At 32.5% G+C, this 24,866-nt stretch overlaps 1 protein-coding gene across 1 annotated transcript; it reads right to left on the reverse strand.

Annotated features, from left to right (window-relative positions):
- Positions 1 to 2,350: 2,350 nt before the first annotated feature.
- Positions 2,351 to 20,305, reverse strand: LOC143921319 (insulin-like growth factor 2). The gene is made up of 5 exons (XM_077444567.1): positions 20,221 to 20,305; positions 6,562 to 6,829; positions 6,340 to 6,481; positions 4,366 to 4,468; positions 2,351 to 2,935 (listed from the first exon to the last, which is right to left on the reverse strand). The coding sequence occupies exons 2-5, from the start codon at positions 6,722 to 6,724 to the stop codon at positions 2,810 to 2,812; spliced, it is 534 nt and encodes a 177-aa protein (XP_077300693.1). The 5' UTR covers positions 6,725 to 6,829; positions 20,221 to 20,305; the 3' UTR covers positions 2,351 to 2,809.
- Between the last annotated feature and the right edge of the window lie 4,561 nt (positions 20,306 to 24,866).

Consider the following 24,866-nt stretch of genomic DNA (forward strand, 5'->3'; position numbering starts at 1 on the left):
AATCTTCATAATTAATATTTTGCAAGAAAATAAACCACAGCATTATAATGGAATAAATCTAATTTAGTTTATCTTATCTTAATGCTATTGCTAAAATTAATGTCATATTCAACATTTGATTAGTAATGAACCAAATTAATAGACGCGTTACGGTCGATACATTGCTGCCAGTTACCTAATACCAAATAGGAGCATCATTGAGGGCAAAAAAGGAGCTTTTCACCTGTTGATTAAGCAGTGCCGGTTTTAGGGCGGGCTTGGTCGGGCGGCACCCGAGGGTGCCAAATAAGTTGGGGCGCAGCTCGATGCACCAAAAACGCTTTAAAACTAAAATTAGAGCCCCAAAGGCCCTACAAAATTTTAGATTAGAACGCCAAAGGCGCCTATACTTTCTAAACTCAAACATTTGTATTCGGAAAATTCTATTCATTGGGTAAAAGCGCATTTTATTCTGTATTATAATTAACGTTTCCCTCTAGCAGCCACAAATTAAATCTTGTGCTATACGATGTTAATAAATTTCTGTAACCTATTCTCTATTTTAAAATAGGATTAATTTATAAGAGATAAAGTTTATTCATTGGCTAAAAAAATTGAATTCGTGTAAACATTAATGGGGATTATATTTACCCAAAAAGGTCCTTTTTAATTTACCATTAAACGATAAATGTATATGGATTTATTATTTACTACATATATACATACATATATATACTATGAAGACCAGTGGCGTAGCGAAGGGGGGGGGGGGTCCAAGGGGTCTGGACCCCCCCCTTGGCGGAGTGCAGTCGGCAGCAAAATATCCCACTCCTGTCGCAATTGATCGTTTGTACCATTTTTGGATAGTTTTCTATCCCAAATCCATGACAGATTTTTAGGACGTAAACATATACTTGAAAATTTCCAATTTTTGGTTCCTGATGGAAAAAGCTCTCAACCATCAAGTGTTTTAGAGAATAAGATAAAGACTTCAGGGGAAATTCACAATCAATATATATTTTGTGGGCCTTGCATTCTAACTGGAGAGTTGGAAATGTGGTGGCAATATATAAGTACTAGTGAAAATCGACCAAAAAACGCACTAGCTGCAATTGCAATTTGCAATCCTTCAATATTTACATACTTCTAAAAATTCTAGCAACACTTCCGGTGACAACAGCCACACTACGATGACTAAAAACATATTTAAGAAATACGATGTCGGAAAATCGACTAAATGGACTTGCTTTATTAGATATTTATTCATAGGGATATAAATTTTAGTGCAGAAAAAATATAAGATAAATACGCGAAGATTGGATCTGTGAATTTCGTACTTTTTTATAGTATTCATTATTTTTATTTTATTTGAATTTTGTTCATACCATATGTTTATTACGTATTTACTTTATTTTTATATGTTGTGATTTCATATTAATTAAATATAAATTATCTTGCCTTTTTTCCTGTCAAAACCCCCCCCTTGACAAAATCCTGGCTACGCCACTGATAAAGACTCATCTCAATATAAAATTTTATTATATTTTTATTGAATGAAAAATAGCATTAGGATAGGGAAATAAAATAAACGATATGTATCAATTTATTTATAAAATTTTATATTTTATTGTAGGTATTTTGAAAAAAATAATCACATTGTATTCATGCTCACAATATTATCATATACATATGTGAAAATATCTACAGTATTTTACAATTATTTCCGCATTACGATGTTTTAAATATAAATGTCGAGTTAATACTACTTTTACTGTTAACTTAATTTCATATTAAAATTTAAGTTTATAAAAAAATTAAATATATTTAAACATTAAAATAATAATGTTTCACCATTTACTACAGAACACTTACAGAAATAAAATTTTGAGCTACATTATCAACTAATTACTTACATTAAAACTAATCATACAGACTACTAATTATTATCTATTACCGCCCTTACATGTTTTAAAGTAGATTAATAACATTTATTGCATTCAATAATGATAAATATAACTTAAATAATGTTTGCTTGGATTTACTTTTCTTGTACTTACTGTTGCATATTAGTCTCATATATGTTTTTTACACATTTCACTTAAAGACAATACATAGATTTATTCTAAGTCATTAGAAACAAGTTAAATATGTGTAATCATTGTATATATATATCATTGTCTATATATATATCAAAATTATCTTATCTATAAGACAAAACTAAAGCTAGAGATGGGTTTATTTTCACAAAAAAATCATTAAATAAAGAATATTTATACAATGCACTTAATTGCTAATTGTCATTTCAATATACGAATACACACATGAACACTTTGGTAAAAATTAAACAATCACACATATCGGGACGTAATATATAAATATTATAAATATTTAATTAATGTAATAAGCACTAATATTTCAGTTCCTTTGTCATCGAATGGCTATTTTTGATCGAATCTGAAAAAGTCTCTTTGTGAAGTCATAAAAATAAAATTAAAAAAGTAATACTTGAACTGTTTTTCAGTTGCCTCCCCATTCGATGACGAATAACTTGCGAACGGTCATATTGAATAATTATATGATTTTTGTATATAAATGTGAACACATTATTTATTTAAGATAACATCCGCGCAATGATCCATGTATTTTAATTTTCAAATATTGTTGAAAATTGTCACTATTGTATCACAGTCAATAAGGAGATCTCTGACAAGAATGCATTGCTTTACTATATTATCGTATGTATGTATGTATGTATGTACCATCTACATACATATATAGCAATAATGCACAAATGCCACAGTTAGGATCCAACACCATGCTCCAAATATATTCAAAATCCGCTTTGGATGCCACGGTAAATCTCAGGAACGTCGTCTAATGTTCTCGGTAATCTAAGATATTCAGGCGATACGGTTCCAAAGACTGGTGCACTTCTTTTAATGCTTTCAATATCAACCTGATGAAATAAACAATTAAATTAATAAATAAATTAACAGTAGCATAAAATTGAATGTAAAAATAAGCTATAAATCTAATTTGAAGGCTAACTTTTCACATATAAAACTTAACAGAAATTTTCAAATATAAATTTTCAGATATACTTAGAGTCAGATATACACCCAAGCGTATTCTGTAAGCTGGAAGTTATACATAAACTTTTAAATATTTGCTATTACTGAATAAATTTGGCTTTGGTGATATAGAGTATATGTTTCAAATCATTCACATGTACATATGTATGTATAATACGGTTTGTATTTAATTGGTCAGTAACTTAATTTGGTTTAGTCAAGTAAGTATATACCCAGTTTTATTATGGGTACTAATAGCAACAGGTTATTATTATTTAATTATTTGGTATACTTAAGTCTTATATAAATTATTGACCAGCTAATTTGATATTCAAATAATATACATAATATATATATATTCATGGTTAATGGACTTGTTTAATTCCCGGACAAACATTCAAAGGCATTTTTAATTTTATTTGCATATGGACATGATACCGTGAAATAAATTTAAGAATATCTTAAAGTATTAATATATATATGAATGATAAATTTTGTCAATATTTAATAACTTTCAAATTGATAAAATAAAAATGATATATGTTCAAACCAGAAATTATAATGCATGCTTTAAAAAAAATAAAATTACTAATATCCTAAATTAAATGATGATATTCGTGCAATACAAAATGACAAATTAATAAGGTCAAGACATACAAAATGATAAACACACACACACACACAAACCCACATGTACAATAAGGGACACATTACAATACTAAAACTATTATATACAATACAAATTACATAAAAAGCAATCTTGAAACATAAAGAGCTAAAGGTTAGTAGAACTCAGAATCAAAAATAACAAGTGTTAAATGTAACGCGTTGTATGTATTGAACAGTGCATTGTGCAAGCATCCTCTGTAACAGTTTAAATTTTTAATGATAGCGATGACATACTGCGCCGAGATCAAATTTTTCAACAACACATCAACAAAAGTTATATAACACATTTGTACAGCTTACTTAAAGATACTATAATATTGAACTAATAAGAAGAGGCTAGTAAAAAGCGAATGCTTGCAAAATGTTAATCGTTTTCTTTATGTATTACGGCTTTTTTTTTTATTAATTGTGAACGCCTGAAAGAGTGAAATGTTAGTGGAAATCTGAGATTGTTGTCATCTTTGATTCTGAATTTGGATGTTAGATTGTAAGCCACCTTTCGTGCACGCACGGGGCGCTTGCGGCGCGCGCGTCTGTTCGTTTCGCACAGACAATTATGCGCGCGCCCCCGGCGCCCTTTGCGACCCTGGTGATCCCTTTGCCCCCTCCGCCCTTTGAGCCCCTTGCGACCAGCTGGTTTGCCAACCTCGGGGGCTACTGCCATCAGTTTAGAAGCGACGACTCCTTGGTCTGCCATCGCTACGGGTTCACCGAGACCGAAACTGCTGAAGTCCATCCCTTCCAAAGCACTACAAATTATAATAAATTTAATCAATTACAGAGGGCAACACAATGATTTATTTATACAATCAGAAGAGTGAAAATGTAATATATTATATTACATTATACGTATGAGTTTGGTGCAAACGATCGACAAGCGCCAGGCAGACTGAACCATAGATATATAATATACATAGATGGGCCCTGATGCGTGATTTTGGTCGGAGATCTTGTCGTCACGGGTTTGGTGCATCCGCTCTAAAATCGCCAGACAAACGAACGACAGATTAACAGAACGGCAGCCTTAAACGTAATTCTCGTTTTCTCGAATGATAGATTGCACATCAGATGACGAGAAACCTTTCGATGTGCACAGATGCAATTATTAAAATTGAGTTGGATCTTTCTGGCGAGTTTAATAAGGCAAGATTCGGAACTTATCGAATCTTGCCTTATTAAACTCGCCTGAAAGATCCAACTCAATTTTAATAATTACCATTTTGATAATTGCATCTGTGCACATCGAAAGGTCAACCGTCATCTGATGTGCAATCTATCATTCGAGAAGACGAGAATTGCGTTTAAAGCAGCCGTCCGTTAATCTGTCGTTCAATTTGTCTGGCAATTTTAGAGTGGATGTACCGCAACCTCGATTTTGTCGATTTAAAATACGTATTATCTGGTCGAAGCGCAACTGTCGCATTCACTCAATATATATATATATATATATATATATATATATATATATATATATATATATATATATATATATATATATATATATATATATATATATATATATATATATATATATATATATATATATATATATATATATATATATATATATATATATATATATATATATATATATATATATATATATATATATATATATATATATATATATATATATATATATATATATATATATATATATATATATATATATATATATATATATATATATATATATATATATATATATATATATATATATATATATATATATATATATATATATATATATATATATATATATATATATATATATATATATATATATATATAGTCGCATTCACTCAATATATATATCGAAGAAAGGAACGGCAACAAAATTAAGGTTTCGGGTGTACAGCCCTCATAATGCAACAATGTCTAATAAACAGGGATTGGATTTGTGAATTTCAAACTATAATTCTATTGAAAGTGAAATAGCCGAAGTGCACACCTTTTTTTGTATTTCACTTTGTTGGTTACTGTTGAACGAACTTTTAGTATATAAAAATTAATAAAAGACTATAAAAGAATTTCGATAAGTCAACTCGGGCTCAGTGAATTAGCAATATTATCAATTGAACATGAAGAAACTTCTAAAATATCTTTGAAAAAAGATGTAATTGCAGAATTCGCAACTTTTGAAGGCGAGGAAAAAGAACATTTAAATTATGTGAGTTAATTGTCAATTTAATTTTAATTAAAAAAAAAACTAATAAAGGGGGGGGGGGGGGCCTTTTGCTAACATTTGCATGCGGGCCTAATGTTTCTAGTTACGTCCCTGAATTCTCAATGTCTCCAGAAGAAAATCAAAAAATTGCAGAATACAATGGGGATATACATACATAGATTTAAAAAAACCGGGAGAAAAATTACAGTTTTTTGCCCAGAGTATACATACGTATGTATGTAGTTATCATTAGTATATCACTTTGAACTAAAGTTACATTAACAATATGTTGCTTGGGGCACCATTGAGGTGCTATTTTTTTCTTTGAAATCCAATAACTACATACATATATAATATGTATGTAGATAACTTCTAAGCAACACGTATGGAAACTATAAGGGTTATCAAGAATTTTTAGTTTAATTTGATCATATTCAAGTGATTGAAATGTACCTTTCTCTAATCCTTCTATGTGGATCAGCGCAGTAAGTGCCTAGTGCAGTCCAAGTGCATCCTTTATGACAACATTCAGTTGCAATTCCAGCGCTGTTCAGTTCCTGATATTTTATCAGCGTTAATCTTTCAGTTGTACTGACTAAAATACAAAAACAATACGCATAACAGACATTTCATTTAAAAATGTTTAAGAATTACACGAAAAATACTATTAATTACCGTCCCAAAACGGCGGTTGATATCCCGTGTGACCGCAGATAAGTTGCAGAGCATCCATCAAGTGTGCTCCACAGAATTTATATTTTCCTGATCCATATGGTAAGCAAGAGACTATCAAAGCATTTAGTCCCAGTATTAGGAAAATTTGTTGTTGAATAAACATCGTGTACTATTATGTACTATTTTTCAGATCAGTTAAAGAAAAAAATCTTTCCTGATCTTCAAAAGAGCATATACTTTTGATTAGTCAGATGTAGAAAATTTTGACCTGAAACAAAAAAAAAACAACCATTCAAGTATATGTATGTATGTATGTATATTATATTAACATGGCAATGAACGTAAAAAGTGATAGTTGAAAGCTTATATACGAATTGATATTAAAAATATACAAGGAAATAATATAATCTTATACGGTATAAAAAATGTTATTATAAATACACTGTGATTGTTCATATTTAATAAACATTCACACACATACATATATGACATTAAAAATATTGTCAAAACAACACATTAAGTGACTTTTATCAATTGAATAGTATCTTAAAATGAAAAAAAAGACTAAAAAATCATAGTTAGTATTTACGAAGATTACTAATTACATATATTTTGATTTAAATATTACTATTTATGTATCGATAAGATTATGAGTCAGTTGTATGTACTTATCAAAGTTATTACCGAAAATATACACAACTCTTTTATAGTCACAGACAATTGACGGTTACAGTTATTACGAAAAATTTTACGACTACGAAGACGAATGTGAATTTTAGCCAACCGGAAGTGACAGTTTAAGGTCTGTTCATACCTATCCAGCACGACCCGAATCCTGCAAGTATCATGTAAGAACGGACAGTATTCTTTAGTACATTATATATGGACGCGCATGAATGCGTAAATGCGCATGCGCGAATGGAGTATGAATACGTCCATATAATGTACCAAAGAATACTATCCGCACTTGCAGGATACCTGCAGGATACGCATCGTGCTGGATAGGTATGAACAGACCTTTATCCGTGAAAGACGTTCAATGAAAAATAGAATCAATTTAAAAGTATGTACATGCAAAGCACATATACCTACATTTATAGGTTTTATGTATATATATATATATATACAGCCGTCGGTACTCAAACTGTGTATATACGCGGATTGTCTTTTTGTTTTAATAATTATGTATTTCGCACTGAACGCGTTTGGCGTGTTGTTGACCACAAAATTATCGAAACACGAGTGATACGATTTTATGAAATCGCCTCTATTTATAATGCAGATACACCCGAGTAACCAGATATTGCATAGCCGCTTACTGGGTAGGTATGTGCCTACTATCAATCAATTCAGGATGTATATTTTCAATCTGATCGAAAGCCTCTGCCATTCGATATGCTTTTAGGCGGTTTATCGTTTCAGACAAATTATTTTTGAGTGGTTGAGATGATTCAGCATTCAACTAAAGTGATTTAAAAGTGAATTTCATACTGTGGTGTAATTTGAACTCGACCGAACAATGACTTAGTGTGTTTTCGCTTCCTGAAAGGGGTGTTTCAAATTTTCTTTATGTATTTACTATCATGAACGGACAAATGTTATAATAATAGAAGTGGCTTTAGGCGTTATATTGTTGTCAAGTGACGATTGTCCACAGACGTTACTAAATAATTTTAGCATCAGTCGTATTTGATGCTTGGTGTTCGACGTATGACCGATAAAAACTTCTCTGTTTGTTTATATTACTGGCAAGATGGGCAAGCATCGTTAAAAATTGCACAATGCATTCAAAAACACACAATAAACAACTTGGGATACGTTTTTATACGTAAATTGATGTGATTGTATTCCGTGCGTTGTAGCGTAGTTATGGACACATACCGCGTAATATTGACACAATTTATTTATTCGCAAGGGCCCTTCTATTATTATTACATTTCTCTGATCATGAATATAATGAGTGGTTGTTAAGGTTTAATTTTATAACCTTCTTTAACATTACTATCTTTACACTGAACCAGGGCCGCCGACAAGAATCCCGGGCCCTGGAAAAATAATTCCATACCCCATGACTAGAGGTAGGACCGGAAGCGTGCGACTTGGTTGAGGGCGACCAGACCAATGCATGCAGGTAGATGGGACATGCTACACCCGTCAAATTGTTTGTCGCACACATTTTCATACATTTTTTCGTGTCGCGCGACTAGTCGGCCGACAAAGTTGCACGGTGCGGCCCGGCCCTAAGGGTTGATAATTTTATTTATATTATATACATATGTATATCTCTAAAAGGAATTAAAATCTGACAAAACGAGAGGGTAGCGGAAAGGAAAATATATAACGCTACTTACCATAAGACGTCAAGATGGTCAAAATTGTAGCATTTTCGAACGTGTCTATTACGATTATTTTTCACCATAGCACTGGCGGAATTGATTTGAATATTAATTGTTGACCAAACCGCGCAAAATGGCAAAGTTTCAAAACGATCGGAAGAATGTAGGATATAATATAATATGTTGTCAGACCAATGAGCGAAGAGAAATATAGAAGAGCCTTGTAAAAATGAGCGAAGTGGAATAAAGAAGAGCTTAGTAATCATAATAAAAAACATATTGATGGAATACCAGAAAATAAATCAAAAAGTCTATGCAAAATGGGTCACTTTAATGTAAACATTCGATTGATGGTGACTTAATCTAATGCGAAATACTACGCACATCATATTTCGCATTCTAAGAAATCGGAAAACATGAAAGAGTGCATCAATTCCTCGGTAATTTTTATAAATAGTGCTTTATGTAGACTTTGCGGTTATTCTTTGAAATATTATTAATTAAAAATTGTCTAGACTAGAGTACGTTCAAAATAAGTTGTTCGGGTGAAGGTTGAGTTGCTGAACCTGAACTTATTGCCACTGCATTGCTATTGGTCCATGCTAAAGAAGCAAAATTATAACGTTCAATCAGAAAACAGCATTCAGGTGTCACGCTTTTGAATTTGACCCTTGATTGGTCCATAATTTATTTTGAATATTTAATTGGTGTCAAAGATAATACACAGAGTTTACAAAGTATGAATGTTAATTAATCTTAAATTTAATTGATGATGAAATTATTTTAAGATTCTCAAAGCTTAGATTGCTTTGTACGCAGATTGCACATTGAACAATTATCAAAAGGAACTAAGAATCTATATAATATATTATATGCAGGGCTTTTTTTTTTTTAAAATGTGCCTGAACTCACTTCTTGTCAAGTTTTCTATTGGAAAAGATTGTATTCAAATTATATTATATAGAATACTAGTGTTTTTACCCGGCTTCGCTCGGTATTTGTAATATAAACTGCTTAAACATGGCCAATCTAATAGTAAACATTTTATTAAATTTATTTCAATAGTTTTATTTTATTTAAATTTATATGAATATTCATTTGTTATTTTATTAAATTGAACGTCACGGACTCTACGAACCAAACAAACAAAAATACATACATACACACAAGGCCGACGAGAGGGGGGGGGGGGGAAAGGGTATGCAAATAACCCGGGCACGGCTATCGAAGGGGGTCCGAAGCCCCCCCGCAAATAATATGAACATTTTTAGCAAAAGTATAAAAGCATTATTATTTGGCCTTTATACTATCATATAAAGGGTTTTTTGGACACTAAGCAAAATGAATTTTACCTAATTATGGCATAATAAAATTTAAGGAAAGATCTGTTCTGGTGTTCAGAATGGTCAGTTCCCTCGTCACAATATCCAAAACGAATTAGTAAAATAATCCTTGGCCGATTCAAGCATTTTTACATCGATAATAAAGATAAAATCTTTCTCATTTACCTATTTGCAAATTTGCCATAAAACTTTTAACTTAAAATTGCAAATGTGTGCTATTCCTAGAAAAATTCAACAGAAATATACTAATAAATGATTGATTTTAATCGTCAAAATCATCCGTTTGTCTTTCGACTTTAGGAAAATACGTTATTCAAACACGTTAAAATTTTACTGCGAACGGTAGACTGGATTTAGAATATTTCAAATCAAAGTTAGTTTTTAAATTAATAATATTTAAAAACTAACTGTTTTCTATGTTGATTATTTTAACCCATATCATATAAAATGTATCAATCTGAAGTATGTATATGTATAATATATAGAGACATTTTAAAAGGCTCTCACAGAAAAACATCACCCTAAATTCAATACATCATTAGCTTTTCCATAAATAATATAAGTTGATAATTAACGGTTTTTTTTTGTTAAATAATGTCATATGTTTAATTTTTATTTCATGTATGACAGCATTATTTTTTTTAAATTAAACTATTTTTTAACGTGTGTATACATATGTTTTAATTATTTAATTTTTCATTTTATATGTTGTTATAGTTTATTGTTGTCTTTAATTAATTTCATTTGTTTCACTGTATTGTATTTATGTATACAAATTAATATGAAATATATTTTTATTAATTAGCAACGATATTTACACATCACATTTTTTTTTACATATTTTGAAAAATTTGTTTTTACTAAAATGGGTCAAGGGGGGGGCGGGGCGGATTTTCAAATTTGAACTCAGGCCTGGATTTTCTCTCTACGGTCCTGCATACACACAAAGTCTCTTTCGAAATTATATATTAGATTCGTTTGAAAAATAAAAAATGTTGTTAAACCGCGTTACATGGAAAAAAAAGCCCTGATTATGTATGTATGGTATTAGAACAAAAATATCTTTAAAAAAACTTTTGTGAGGTTAATCACCTACTCCCACTCAAAATATACATATTTTAATTATGTATAATAGATAAAACACGGGTCAGAGATAATTTGGTATTGAAACTTTATCCAAATTACATTGCACTGTTTGCAACTTTGATCGTTAAGTGTAAATAGTTTGAAAACGTTCAACGTTAAAAAAAAATATGCATTAGAAATTTGAGCTTTAGCAAACTCGAAACAATAAAACCAGTTGATCAATATGATGCTTTTGTACGAGGCAAGTAGAGAGGTGACTCAGCTAAGTATGCAATATTGTAAGAAAATGTTGAAAATTGAAGATAATTAAAAATTAATCGCACATAAGTTCAGTCATTTTTGACATACATACATTAATGTGTATGAAAATATACATACATACAAATGGACATACATATATGACGCGTGTGATACCACGACACTGGTTTGGAGCTTGATTAGAACGAGCAGACTTCGCGTGGGGTCCACCGGCTTGCTTGACTTGACTGACATTGACATTACAAATTAACTTAACACATCTATAATTTATATTTATAAAGCCAACGCTCAGGTATAATTTACAAGACCCTGAACACAAGATTTCCCCTTAGAAAATACACTTTATAAATATTGTCATATCATCATCATTATCTTCAGGCATTCGCCATCCACTGCTGGATGAAGGCCTCTCCAACACGATTCCACTCGTCCCTGTTTAACGCAACTCTCATCCATCTCACACCGCACATTTTTATAATTTTATCCACTCATCTTCCCTGCGGTCTTCCTTTTACCATTTTGCATTCTCTCGGGTACCATTCTAGCATTTCTTTTGTCCACCTTTCGTCCATTCTTCTAGTCACTTGTCCACACCCCATTGCCATTTCAATCTCTTCTCTCTATCCATTATATTCACAACCTTTGTCATACCCTTGTTTCCTGTCATTCCTCGCTATGCCAAGTATACAACGTTCAATACTTCTTTGAATGCATTGATCGAAGATATTTTTCTTCAGACAGAGTGGCGTTTTTGATTTAAAAACAACATTCATTCGTCCAAATGCACTCCATCCTAATTTCACACGTCTCTTTATTTCTTCTATTATTATTATATTAGATTTGAATATAAATAAAAATGTTTTCATAAGTTAAGGGTGTAATTAGTTTTAGGTTTTATTCGAGGTAGCTAAAAATAAAGTCAATATTTGTTGTTCAGTGTAAATCAATGTAAGGAGTTTTTATTTTTACAAGGCTCTTTTATGTTTCACTTCTCAAATGATTGTACTAAAATTTCTGCAGTCTTCCCATCGTTTTGAAACTTTGCCATTTTGCGTGGTTTGGCCAAAGATGGAAATTTCAATCGATTTTTATAGCTTGATGGTGAAAAATAATCGTTATAAAAAACTTCTAAATTTGTGAATTTTTTAAGACGGTGACGTTTAATAGGTAGTAACGTTATATATTTTACTTTCCGCCATCCACTCGTCTTGTCACATTTTAATTGTTTAAAGGCCTATAACTTTATCGTTTTCACACTATCTATATATATGTATAGGTATATCAAAATCAATGTTTGTCTATTTGTCTGTCACGTATGCGTTCCTATACCATTCAACCGATTGCGATGAAACTTGCAAGAGTTATTGTGTGCATGTCCGCGATAGTTTTTGTAAAAAAGATCCCCCAAAAACGGGAACAGAAACGGGAAAAACTAAAATGAGTGGCATTGCATGGCAAATAATTCCAAATCAGTTCGCGACCTACGTTGTTGGGGTAAAATAAACAAACAATTGAATAATTGAAAAAGTGTTCGCCGTCGTCTATTGTTTTTTTTAGTCAAGTCAAGTCAAGTTCGCCGCCTGCATTTTTCCGACAAATGAGAACGGGAATTGCATGCGTTATTGTGTTACGGGTTTAGCTAGTATCTTATTAAATTTGTATTATAGGCTCTCATTATCATTCATATATATTTTTACTTCAATAATAAAATTAAACGGCCAATGCCAGTCCGTGCTGTGGCCAAATTCACTGATACATAGGTTATTGTATCGATTATTGCCAAGCTAGTCTCGAATGCCTCTCCACCAGAGAAATGTTATATTAATAGAAGTGACTTTAGGCGTCATATTGTTGTCAAGTGACGATTGTCCACAGACAATCCTAAATAATTTTAGCATCAGTCGTATTCGATGCTTGGTGCTCGACGTATGTCCGATAAAAACTTCTCGGTTTGTTTATATTACTCGCCGTAAGACGGGCAAGCATCGGTAAAAATTGCACAATGCATTCAAAAACACACAATAAACAACATGGGATACGTTTTTATAAGTAAATTAATCCGATTGTATTCCGTGCGTTGTAGCGTATTTATAGAGATGTACCGTGTAATATTGACAGCAATTATTTATTCGTAAGGGCCCTTCTATTATTATTACATTTCTCTGCTTTCCACACATTACAAAGACCCAAACATTCAACAGGTAATGATTGGAAGGGGTTCGATTGAGCTCATCGCTCCCACCAGATCATTCAATATGTGGCGGCACTTTGACAATGGACCGCAGCAGCGACATGATAAATCACAGACAGGACACACGAGAAATTGGCGAAATCTGTTGGAATTATGTAAATGTGCGCGGACAACGGTGCAGTTGGTTATTAGTGCCCACGTAACGCGCTCGAAACGAGCACTAAAACGCTCCTAAATTGATTTATTTACAGTCGTGGGCAACCGGTAATTGAAATAAATCGCGGGCGCGCCACGGGTTATCGGAGAAGCGACACCGCGCGCTGAGGGTTATCTCATCAACACTATTGACTAGGAAAAAAAAATTACGTTGCAAGCCTGTGATTGACATTTTTTTCGTCAAAAAGAGGGTTGTGAGTGATGGGATTACTTCGTTATCATCACACGACGAAGGTCAGCTGCACGTGTTGACCCAAGATTGGATTTGGCTGAGCGGTTAACCTTTATATTCTAAAAAATGTGGAATGTCAGATATGCACTATTCGTCGATACTGTACTTTAAATTAAAATTTAGCCGTAATTGATTTCAGTATTGTAATAGTTGTAAGTTTGAGACGTGTTTAATATGTCGATTGAGACATGTTTTTTAGTTCAGAACCTGATTTCGCATATCCTACTTAAATGATTGAAATAAAAATATATACGAGAACTTATAATGCAAATTTTATAAGATATAGTGTGACAAAGAAAAAGTTATAGGCGTTTAAACAATTAGAATCTGACAAGACGAGTGGGTGGCGGAAAGTAAAACATATAAGCTTACTAGAATTTTTAAGTGTTTATTACGATAATTTTTCACCATTGAACTATAAAAACGATCGGATAAGAGCCCAAATTTTCTTTGACTAGTGATCGTAAGTGCAAGTAAGAAGAGGTTTGTAAATATCGATTGAAATGTCCATCGTTGACCAAACCGCACAAAATGACTGTAGGAAATTTAGCTTAATCGTTTGCGAAACCAAACATAGAAAAGCCTTGTAAAAATACACAAATTTTGAGCAGTAAGGATACAGAAGCTTTTTAAGCTACATACCTACATATATATATATATATATATATATATATATATATATATATATGCAGTGCCTGTTTTAGGGGGGGGGGGGGCTACGTCGGACGGTGCCCGAGGGCGCCAAATAAGTTAGGGCGCCGTACGATGTGCCAAAGGCGCTTAAAATTTAAAATTAGAGCGCCAAAGGCGAAAGTTCTTTCTAAGGATGTTTAGAAAAAATTGCCCGAGGGCACCATCGGGTGTAAGGCCGACACTGTATATATGTACCTTAAACAGATTAGCAAATTTAAGTTGATGTATTAATGTGCGCGCGCAGAATACGGGAGGAAAAGCCTGTTCCTCTTGTTCCTGTTGTATCCTGCTCGCGCAAATTAAATGAGTATGTACCGTTTACCATGCACCCTTTTTTTTTGATCTTTCGACTTAAGATCTTTCGATTTTCGATCTTTGCCTTCCAATATTTGCGTTTTCGGTAATTTCAAATACATATGTGAAGCAATTTAAAAATGCCTTCAAAACAAACGAAACTTTATTTATGTAAATTTAAAGAAATGATTATTTTTCATGCATAAAATTAAACTTCTTGTTTTTGACGATGAATTTTTTCAAATATAAATATAATTTAGCGGTTTTCTTTATTCATCTAGAACGATGTAAATAATAATAACAAGTACGACTCAGAAAGTTTACGATATTTTATTTAAACGAACATTTGTTTACGAGCCAAAGTGTGGGATAATAATTAGTTCGTTAATTAAATTTATCATATAAATAAAGCTATCTTTGACCGAATACCAACCAGAAGTAAATAGTGTCCAAGAGCGAGATACGCGAAATAAAAATATAACCTTAGTCGATAATCACGCTGCTATAATATGTTTGTTACGTGAATTATCTACGAAAAATAAATATTTTATTATTTAATTAGTAGACTGACTTGCACGTCGAATTCATCAGTTTTACTCTATTTCCCGTGAATAAACAACGTTACTGCACATGGCACAGAGTCGAGTCGGCCTTTCCGACTATTGCAAATCTGCTTCAATCTGAAACGGCGGTACAATAGTGGTATGCAGAACTAAAACGCAATTGATACGATTGTGATTCGCGTTAAATTCGCGTCAATTGCTGAGTAATGCATATCCTCCTGAGTCAGTAATGCGGTGCGAGCTAGAACAGTTTGCACTATTGACATCGGGTAATCTCGAATGTTCCAAATGCTTTTGTGTACCACTCTCGACGGACTTGCTCCAGGTCAATAAAATCAAACAAAATATCGAGATCACCGACCGCTAAGGACGTTCTTTCATCTTTTCGATGCGCAGTTGCTTGAACTTCTTATGCAATTTGGTGCAACGCAATTCAAAGTTGATCGCACTCTTATAAACCGTTCAATTTATTTCATACGATCAAAAGTCACTAAGACTATTGACATCTTTAACCCTTTGAATGCTGACCAACGCTGATAGGCGTTTTGCCAACAAGTATATGGTTCTGAGGAACGCCGATAGGCGTTGTATTTTGAGCATGTACAAAGTAAACAAGAATACTACCCGCTAAGCCTTTCCAGGTAGCATTGAACATGTCAACATTTATAAAGACTGGTTTACACCGGAACTTCTGAATTTATAACCATAGCAGAATTTCCCGATGGAAATCCCTAACTGCTGAGTGTTTTAGATTGTGGCTTGGCATTTAGATTGTGAGCATTAAATTTTAACAACAATGAAGATGGAACTGATTTTGGAAAAATACATTCATTAATGGACTTATGTTGATATATTAGAGAGTGTAAACAGACCTTTATAATACTCGAAATCCTCGGCGGTCGCTATCTAGGGTAGTGATATAGGTTTTGTTTGGATTAGCTGCAATTTTTATGCCTGCTTTCTATTAGATTTCTAAATAATTCTGGTTGGAAATGTTGGCGTAATTTTCAGCATGACAGGCTTTCAACAGAAAAGACGCCAGCACTCAAAGGGTTAAGATAAAACATATTTTATATATAAAAAATTAAAATTTCAAACTGGATCAATAACATTTTTGATCATTTTAGACAAATTCCTTTTGTCTCAATGTACTAGTTCGACTCTTAATTCCAAATTACATAGAGACTTATTCGCGGAAAATGATCTCGTAGAATCACTAAAAAATAATAGCGGATATGTGTCATATTATGTACACTCTTTATAACATCGATAGTAATTTCAATAAGTTGTCGATTGATAATGTAATTTATAACGTTCAATTATTTTAATAAAAAATAATAATTATTGTTTTATTGAAACAAGCCATAGAATGATTGCAAAAATGTTTGATTTAATTGTTTGAAAAGTTGATAAAATATAACAGCAGCCCATATTTCTGCCGCAGCAGCTCGTTCGAATTTTATCAACGCGGCACAAAACAAATTACATAAAATTTATTAGAACGACCTTTAACATTCGTGAACATAAAACAAAAATAAAGTCAAAATTAGTAATTAATCAACAAATTGACTTTTCATATCGTCGACTTTTACGCCGATAGGAGGGAATACATTTTTCAACATATGTATGTAGCTTGAAAGTGATCAGATCTCCAGTCTGCGAGCGGCGATTGTCAGTAGGGTCATAGACGAGGGGGTCATCATCATCGCCATCACTATCAAACAATTTGATCTAAAAGACGTTCCGAGAAAAGCTCCCAACATCAGCAATCAAACATGCATAGTAGCCGACACAGTCAAAGTCAGTCACACGGCACGTGAACTTTGGGCACGTCCCCATCTTATCTGTCCACATAATTATTTATTTTGTACGAGTGTTTATTTATTTGACTCGTTTATGTCTCAATAGTAACTTGTGTCCGGTTTCTATTTTCGTCCGGTTCACATGCGATTGTGATTCGAAGTACCTAATTAGTTGCATACAGTGTGAGTCTTGACTTTCGTGTGCGAATTTTTCCCAACGGTTTTAATATTGAATGAACATCGAAAAAGGTCTTTGTTTGCACGCGGCCCTTTTGAAGACGTCATAAAATGCATCAAAATCTCCTGTGAAGCCTCCAGAGTATGGCCGTTCTCGGAAAAGCCGATCGTAAACTGGTCCAACGGACATTACGCTGTTCCAAAGTAATAAAACTATATGAAAAATACTATACGAGCGAATGCAATATTTTTACGACGTTTTAACATAACTTGGATGCATATTATATTAATAAACTTATTTATTTATTTTTTGGCAACACTCTGGAAAAATCACCATAAATATCGTAAAACGCTAAATGTTAAACGCTTATGTCAATGTATGTGTACATAGGCATAGGCATATGAATATTCGAGGTCACCTAATCATCTAAAGTTAAATGAAATTGAGGATATTTGCGGTGAAATTTTGTGGTGAAAATTCTACATACATATACCCATTGATCATATCCTTTAGTATACATACGAAAAAAGTTGTTTATTCAAACGTAAATTAATAATATTGAATCGTACATTTATGTATTGAGTTTCAGTGTACGTATTTCTGAACATATTACATAAAATGGTATCCAATTTCTGTTGGAATGTTTCCTTCTGTTTATTAATACATCTCAAGGGTTTCCGTTTCTGTGTGCAAAATCATATCTTGAAGCAATTGAAAGACTTTTAGGTTTCACTTTAATTAGTACTAATGCTTTAAATTAATCTGACATAAACAACGAATGTAGTGCAAGGGTAAACTGTCACTCTAGTTTGGCGAATGTTTCGCGAAATCTTATCAACGGAACAAGGTGTGTATTATAAATGGAAAAACAACATTCTCGATAAATATTTTCGTAAAAATTTAATTAAATGAGAAGCCGACAGCACCTTTTCTGCGTTCGAATGACTTTTGCTGTTTCAATATTCGGACTTTTTATGATTTATAAAGTTTACGATCGAAGATCATCAAAGCATTATGCAAAATAATTAAAACTCCTATAAAGTGTTGATTATAATACACACAACGCTGATTATTAGCGAAAGTAAGACTTTGACATTTGACTATTCATTATCTTTATATGTACATTGAGTGATATGCCGATTTCAAATTAATAATTAAATTATTGTTGTATTAATATTATATTATACATACAATAAATTTGGCATTGATTTTAAATTTATTTTTATAAACAACTGTCAAGGTAAATGTTATGAATCAGCTATTACACTATTGAGAAAATCCCATAAAAGCATGCAATTAAAAATCTTTGACCTTATTCGTTAGAGCTCATATTGCAAATCCTCGTGTGTGCCAAATATGTATAATCAAAATAAATTTGACATACATTTCGTAATTATAATTGAGTACAGTGTTGTTTAGCGTTCTGTATGAAAATCACTTAAGGTTTTATGGCGTTATATGTATAAAAATAATATAAATAAAATAAATTACTAATTTAAAAATACATATATTATTATTATTAGTCTTAGACTATTTTTAATCGAATCCCGTCAACGTTCGTTATAAGTGAAAATTATAAAAATATTTGACACGTCATTGAAGCATTTGACAGGTTTGAAAGGTGTCGTAAAGTTAGCCCAAACTTCTCACTTAGTCGATAGCACGTAATCTAATTAAATTGAATGTCAAACTTTTATTATTCAAGCCGTACACAGTCGTGATTTAATTAAAATAGTTGAATTTATCGACTAAACACATACATACATATGTAAATATATCACACATATGTAAAGCTGATGAAGTAATTAAGCACGTATTTGATTTCACACGGTTAGCAATTGGATTTATCCAATTTTTACATAAAGAAGAAGGGTTTATTGAAGATCAAAATACAATTACAAAATTAAAATCATCGTAAACTTGAACTGAATTAATTATTACTTATAACGATACGAAAAGATATTCATTTATATTTTTAATTGTGTCGATTTAAAGATTGAGCAGTTTTGTATAACTATATACTATGAATTTAATAAGAAACACATGACTGAATTTCATCGGTCAAATTAAGCAATTACTTAAAGCTAGAGCAGAATGGTGACAGGTCCACGATTTAGCTAATTTTAATGCAGTTTTGTTCATATTTTATGTTAAAGACTTTTAATGTTACGTTTTAAATACATTGTACTTTAAAGGCTATATATATTTTGACTTTAATTTGAAATCGCGCATTAATTCCTTTCCAAAACCGCTTATTGAAATGTCAACTGTCATAATACGAGCAAAAAATAAATTTAAAATTGAAACACAATCAGTTATCGTTTTAATACTGAAGCCCTTGATCAATTGGATCATATCGACATTACACCATTTTGCTCCGGGGTCGCGCAATCAAGGAAAAATTTAAGTATTTGGAAAGAAGAGAAGTAAACAAACAAAAAAAAATGCACCCAAAAACAGCACATACCTCGAATCGAACCTGCACGCTTTCGCAGAGTGCACAGATTTCGCTATTGCAATTTAGGCACGATCGGCAACGTGTGCAGGCAAACAAAACACGCACTCCGAGCCTCGATCGAAATCTACCTCGCCGCGTGCGCACGCTCTACACGCGGGTCTCGTGGTCTATGGGCGGATTGTAGGGGGGGGTTTGGGTGATTTTTCTATGTGGTTTTGGGGGTGCTGGGGGTTGGGGGTGGGTGGTGGAGCGTGGCCGGGAGTAGCGTGTGCGGTTGTGGTGCGCGCGCGCTCGCTGCCCGGCGTCTGGCCGAGGCAGGCGCGCACTCGCGCTCCATATAAACCCACAAACCGACACATACACACACCCGAGAAAGTCGTGTACACGTCTTGCATTTTCAATTTGTCAATGTGTGCATCTAGGTATATACAATGCAAGATATGCGACCCTGCTAGGGAACCCCCCCCCCTTTGTGTAGTACCCCGCAATCTTCTTCTTGTGAGTGCAACTGCACTCGAAAGAACTTCGCCTCTATTGTATCAAACTATGTACATATCTAATATACAAGTACAATAAGTAATTTCGAAAGAGACTTAATAAAATTTCCATGACGACAATTCAATTGGTTGGATGTATTATATTTTTTTCGATTCAAATAAATTTAATAATAAAAAAACAAATGAATATTTACTATTTACTATTAGAGAAAATAAAATAAAATTATATCGCGCGCTCATATTACCATTATTAACATATGCTTCACCTGTTTGGAATAACGCCTCGAATACTAACCTTTCCAAGCTGCAAGTAATACAAAATAAATCCCTAAAAATAATTTATAATACACCCATATATACTAACTTAAAAAAACTGCATGCCATATATAATATTCCGTTTGTTACAGACATTACTAAAAAAACTAACCAGTGTAGACTCTATGACAGAATCACTAATAACCATACTAACACACTTGTGAGGAGTCTCGGTGATTACAACAAAATGTCTATACCCTTCAGGTATAAACACAGATTACCTAAACACAATCTGCTTTAGGTCATAGACTTAAGAGAGACTTCAATTAATATTATGTATTAGATGTATTATGAGCATTTATTAGGATTGTAAATAGGTTTTTGAGTTATTTTTCCTATTATGCTGTACATTAACATTATAATAATACAATACTATGATTACTAACGAAATTAAATTAAATTGTAAAATAGAAAATGATCAGTAGATCAGTAGCTATTCAAATAGATATAAGATGTGTTGTGAACATAATTTCATGATAATAAAAAGCATTTAAAAATCAAAATCAAAGAGGGCTGGACACCAGCGCCTTGTCCATACAAACGTATTAGACTTCTCCCTTCCTCAATTAAGGTACTAGAGAAATTATTTTTTAATATGCTATGGATATCCACCATTGGAATGCATCTATCGTTTTATTTTGCAGGAGCTAGCAGCAGCCAAACATCTCTAAAATCCTATAGTACCATATGAATTATATCGCTACTTAGGTTGATATTGCTTTTCGAGTTAGAAAGAGAAATCTCAATCAGGCGCGTAATTATGTACTATGCCGTACGGGCATGCGGTGCATGCGAGCCTTTTAGATTTAGGTTTTTAAATAAAAATACTAGATATTTTTTAAATAAAAGTCTTGGAAGTCAAGTCATAACTTTTTTAAGAAGTGATCTTAAGAGGGCTGGACACCAGCGCCTTGTCCATACAAACGTATTAGACTTCTCCCTTCCTCAATTATGGAACTAGAGAAATTATTTTTTAATATGCTATGGATATCCACCATTCTATTTTATAATTTTAATATAATTTTGTTACTAATCATAGTATTATATTGTGCTAATGTTAATGTAATGGTAATAGCAAAAAAATAGCTCAAAAACCTATTTACAAATCTAATAAATGCTCATAATATTAATTTAAGACTCTAAAGTCATTGAACTAAAGCAGATTGTGTTTAATCTGTGTTTATACCTGAAGGGTATAGACATTTTGTTGTAATCACCGAGACTCTTCACAAGTGTGTTAGTATGGTTATTAGTGATTCTGTCATAGAATCTACACTGGTTAGTTTGTTAGTAATGTCTGTAACTAACGGAATATTATTTATGTCAGGCAGTTTTTTCAAGTTAGTACATATATATATGGGTGTATTATAATAGGAAAAAGAGCCCAAAAACCTATTTAAAAATCTTATAAATGCTCATAATACATCTAAATACATGATATTACTTAAAGACTCTCTAAAGTCGATGATCTAAAGCAGATTGTGTTTAGGCAATCTGTGTGATAATATTTTTTACTAGCCTCTTGTTACTTCGCTTTCGATTTTTACGTCTGAATTCGGGTTCTTATCCGATTGTTTGCTCACTTTGCCATTTTGCTCGGTTTGGTCATCAATATATGTGGAAATCAAGTCCGCCTCCAAAAATCCGGAAATCAAATCCGCCTCGTGACTAAAGTGGTCATCAAAAATTCTATCATCCGTAGTGAATGATGCTTCAATATATACACTTCTGAAAAGATTGTTATTAATAGACTTTTGATTTGAAAAGCTCATATATGGATCATTTAACGGTATAATTGCATTTATTAAAAGCTGTTTTATTGCGACATTTATATGCATATAATTTATGCAAATTTTACTGTACATATGTATATTCACTATCTACATTTATAGCGTACGAAATGGAATAATAAATTTTATCGATTTATTATAAACGAGCTAAGATCAATTTCATTTTAATGAAAATACGCCGATAAAAGTAAAAACAAAACGAAAGAAGAACATTCGCAATGTAATAAAATTTCCGCAATATCATTTTAGGTATTGCTTTTGCATGTGTACTCGCATAAATAAATACATATATCCCTCGAATACTTACAACACAAAAAGTTGAAATATACCTGCGGATTTGCAAGTTTCTAATCCTCAGGTCCCTGTCGAGAAAGCATTGTAATGAAACTCAAGGTAGCCTAACCATATCTACCTGTTTATTCTACCATTCTTGCGAAATTGTTTTGATACCGTTCAAAGGTTGCAACACATCATTGGAAAAATGCAAATGATATTTTTGAAATGATATTTTTATAAAGACATGGCAATGAGTGGTACCGTTACCCTATATGCATTTCACACTCCGTGAGAAGAAACTCTTAATAATACCACACAATTCCGATACTTGACCACAAGAATACGGCATCGATTACTTATATCAACATGAAGTATTTTAAATAACATAAAAAAGAAAGGCAAAATACATAGCTTGGAAATATTGTTGATCTATACAAGCCTCTTTGCGTTCAGTCAAGCGTTCGAAATTGAAGGATTGTTTGCGTCGAAATACAGATCACCTAGAAGATGTATTCTTCGTAGATAAAATTACTACTATGAATGCTTTCAATTAATATTTTTAAATATTAGAAACGTGTTATAATTAATCGAAATAATAAGATGTGTAAATCGCCTGTTTTCACATCTTATTTTATTACGATTGGTATCATAATAAAAAAAAATGTTTAAAATCATTATTAATCAGGTGAATAAAAGCAAACTTGATAGTATACATACGTAGTATCGTATATAATCATTGTCTATTGCGTGCGTGCGTGCCATGAAGTGCGTGTGAATGTTTCTCAACACACTTCGTCTCTCTTTCTACCCTTGGAATTGTATATCGTGGAAAGAGACGCGGCTTAGTGTGGGCTTTGCGATGTCCTCACTCTCCATGCTCCGTCTCTCTTTATCCTCTTGGAATTATGGAAAGCGACGCGGCATATAATAATTTTTTTTTTTTTAATGTCTCACAGCCACTAGTTGTTCTATGAAGTAATTTTGTGAAGATTTTCATGATAGTAATACATATATTTAAAAAGTACAATACATTCTCCCCCCCCCCGTATTGAATTAGGATTAAGATTATGTTAAATTCGGATTGAGTTCAGTGGCCCAAAAAGGTTAAACATCACTGTTGGTAGACAAATAAGTGGAGTATTTATTTGCGTGTTCATGTTTGTAAATAAAGTTATTAAATCAAGTCATAAAACGAGGAACTGTTTCAGTTTTTGACGATGTAGACGACATTCTTCGTGGATTTCATACATTTAATGACATAATAATTTGTATATGGTATAGTAATATATTTTTGTGTTTTTTTTTTTTGTTTTTTTTCGTAACTAATCGGTGTTGTCTGGAAGAGTCGGGCATTTCAAAACTTTGTTTAGACTTACTCGGACAAATGAATGTTGGGAAAATCTTTTCCGAAACAAGTTTCTGAACCTTTCGATAAAACACTACCCACCATTCTAAAGCACTAAAATTGATACTCTTACTACTAAAATAATAACGGATGAACATATTTGGCTGGCGTTTATTAATGCTATTAATCTAATATATAATTTCGAAAGAGACTTTGTATATACATATGTATGTATGTATAGGTATGTAACCTTCGTTCGTTGGTTCGTAGAAGACACGTTCGATTTATTTTTTTTTTCGATTCATAGGTGCTGATTAGATTTTTTCAATCCAAAGGATTTGAAGTCCCCGGGGCCAAAGGCGTTGAGGGCGTAGTCAGCTGGGGCGAAGCCCTAGGGGGCAAAGCCCTAGAGAGCGAAGGCTCCGGGGGCGC

The sequence above is a fragment of the Arctopsyche grandis genome, chromosome 13 (genome assembly GCF_051622035.1).
Source record: "Arctopsyche grandis isolate Sample6627 chromosome 13, ASM5162203v2, whole genome shotgun sequence".
Lineage (NCBI taxonomy): Eukaryota > Metazoa > Arthropoda > Insecta > Trichoptera > Hydropsychidae > Arctopsyche > Arctopsyche grandis.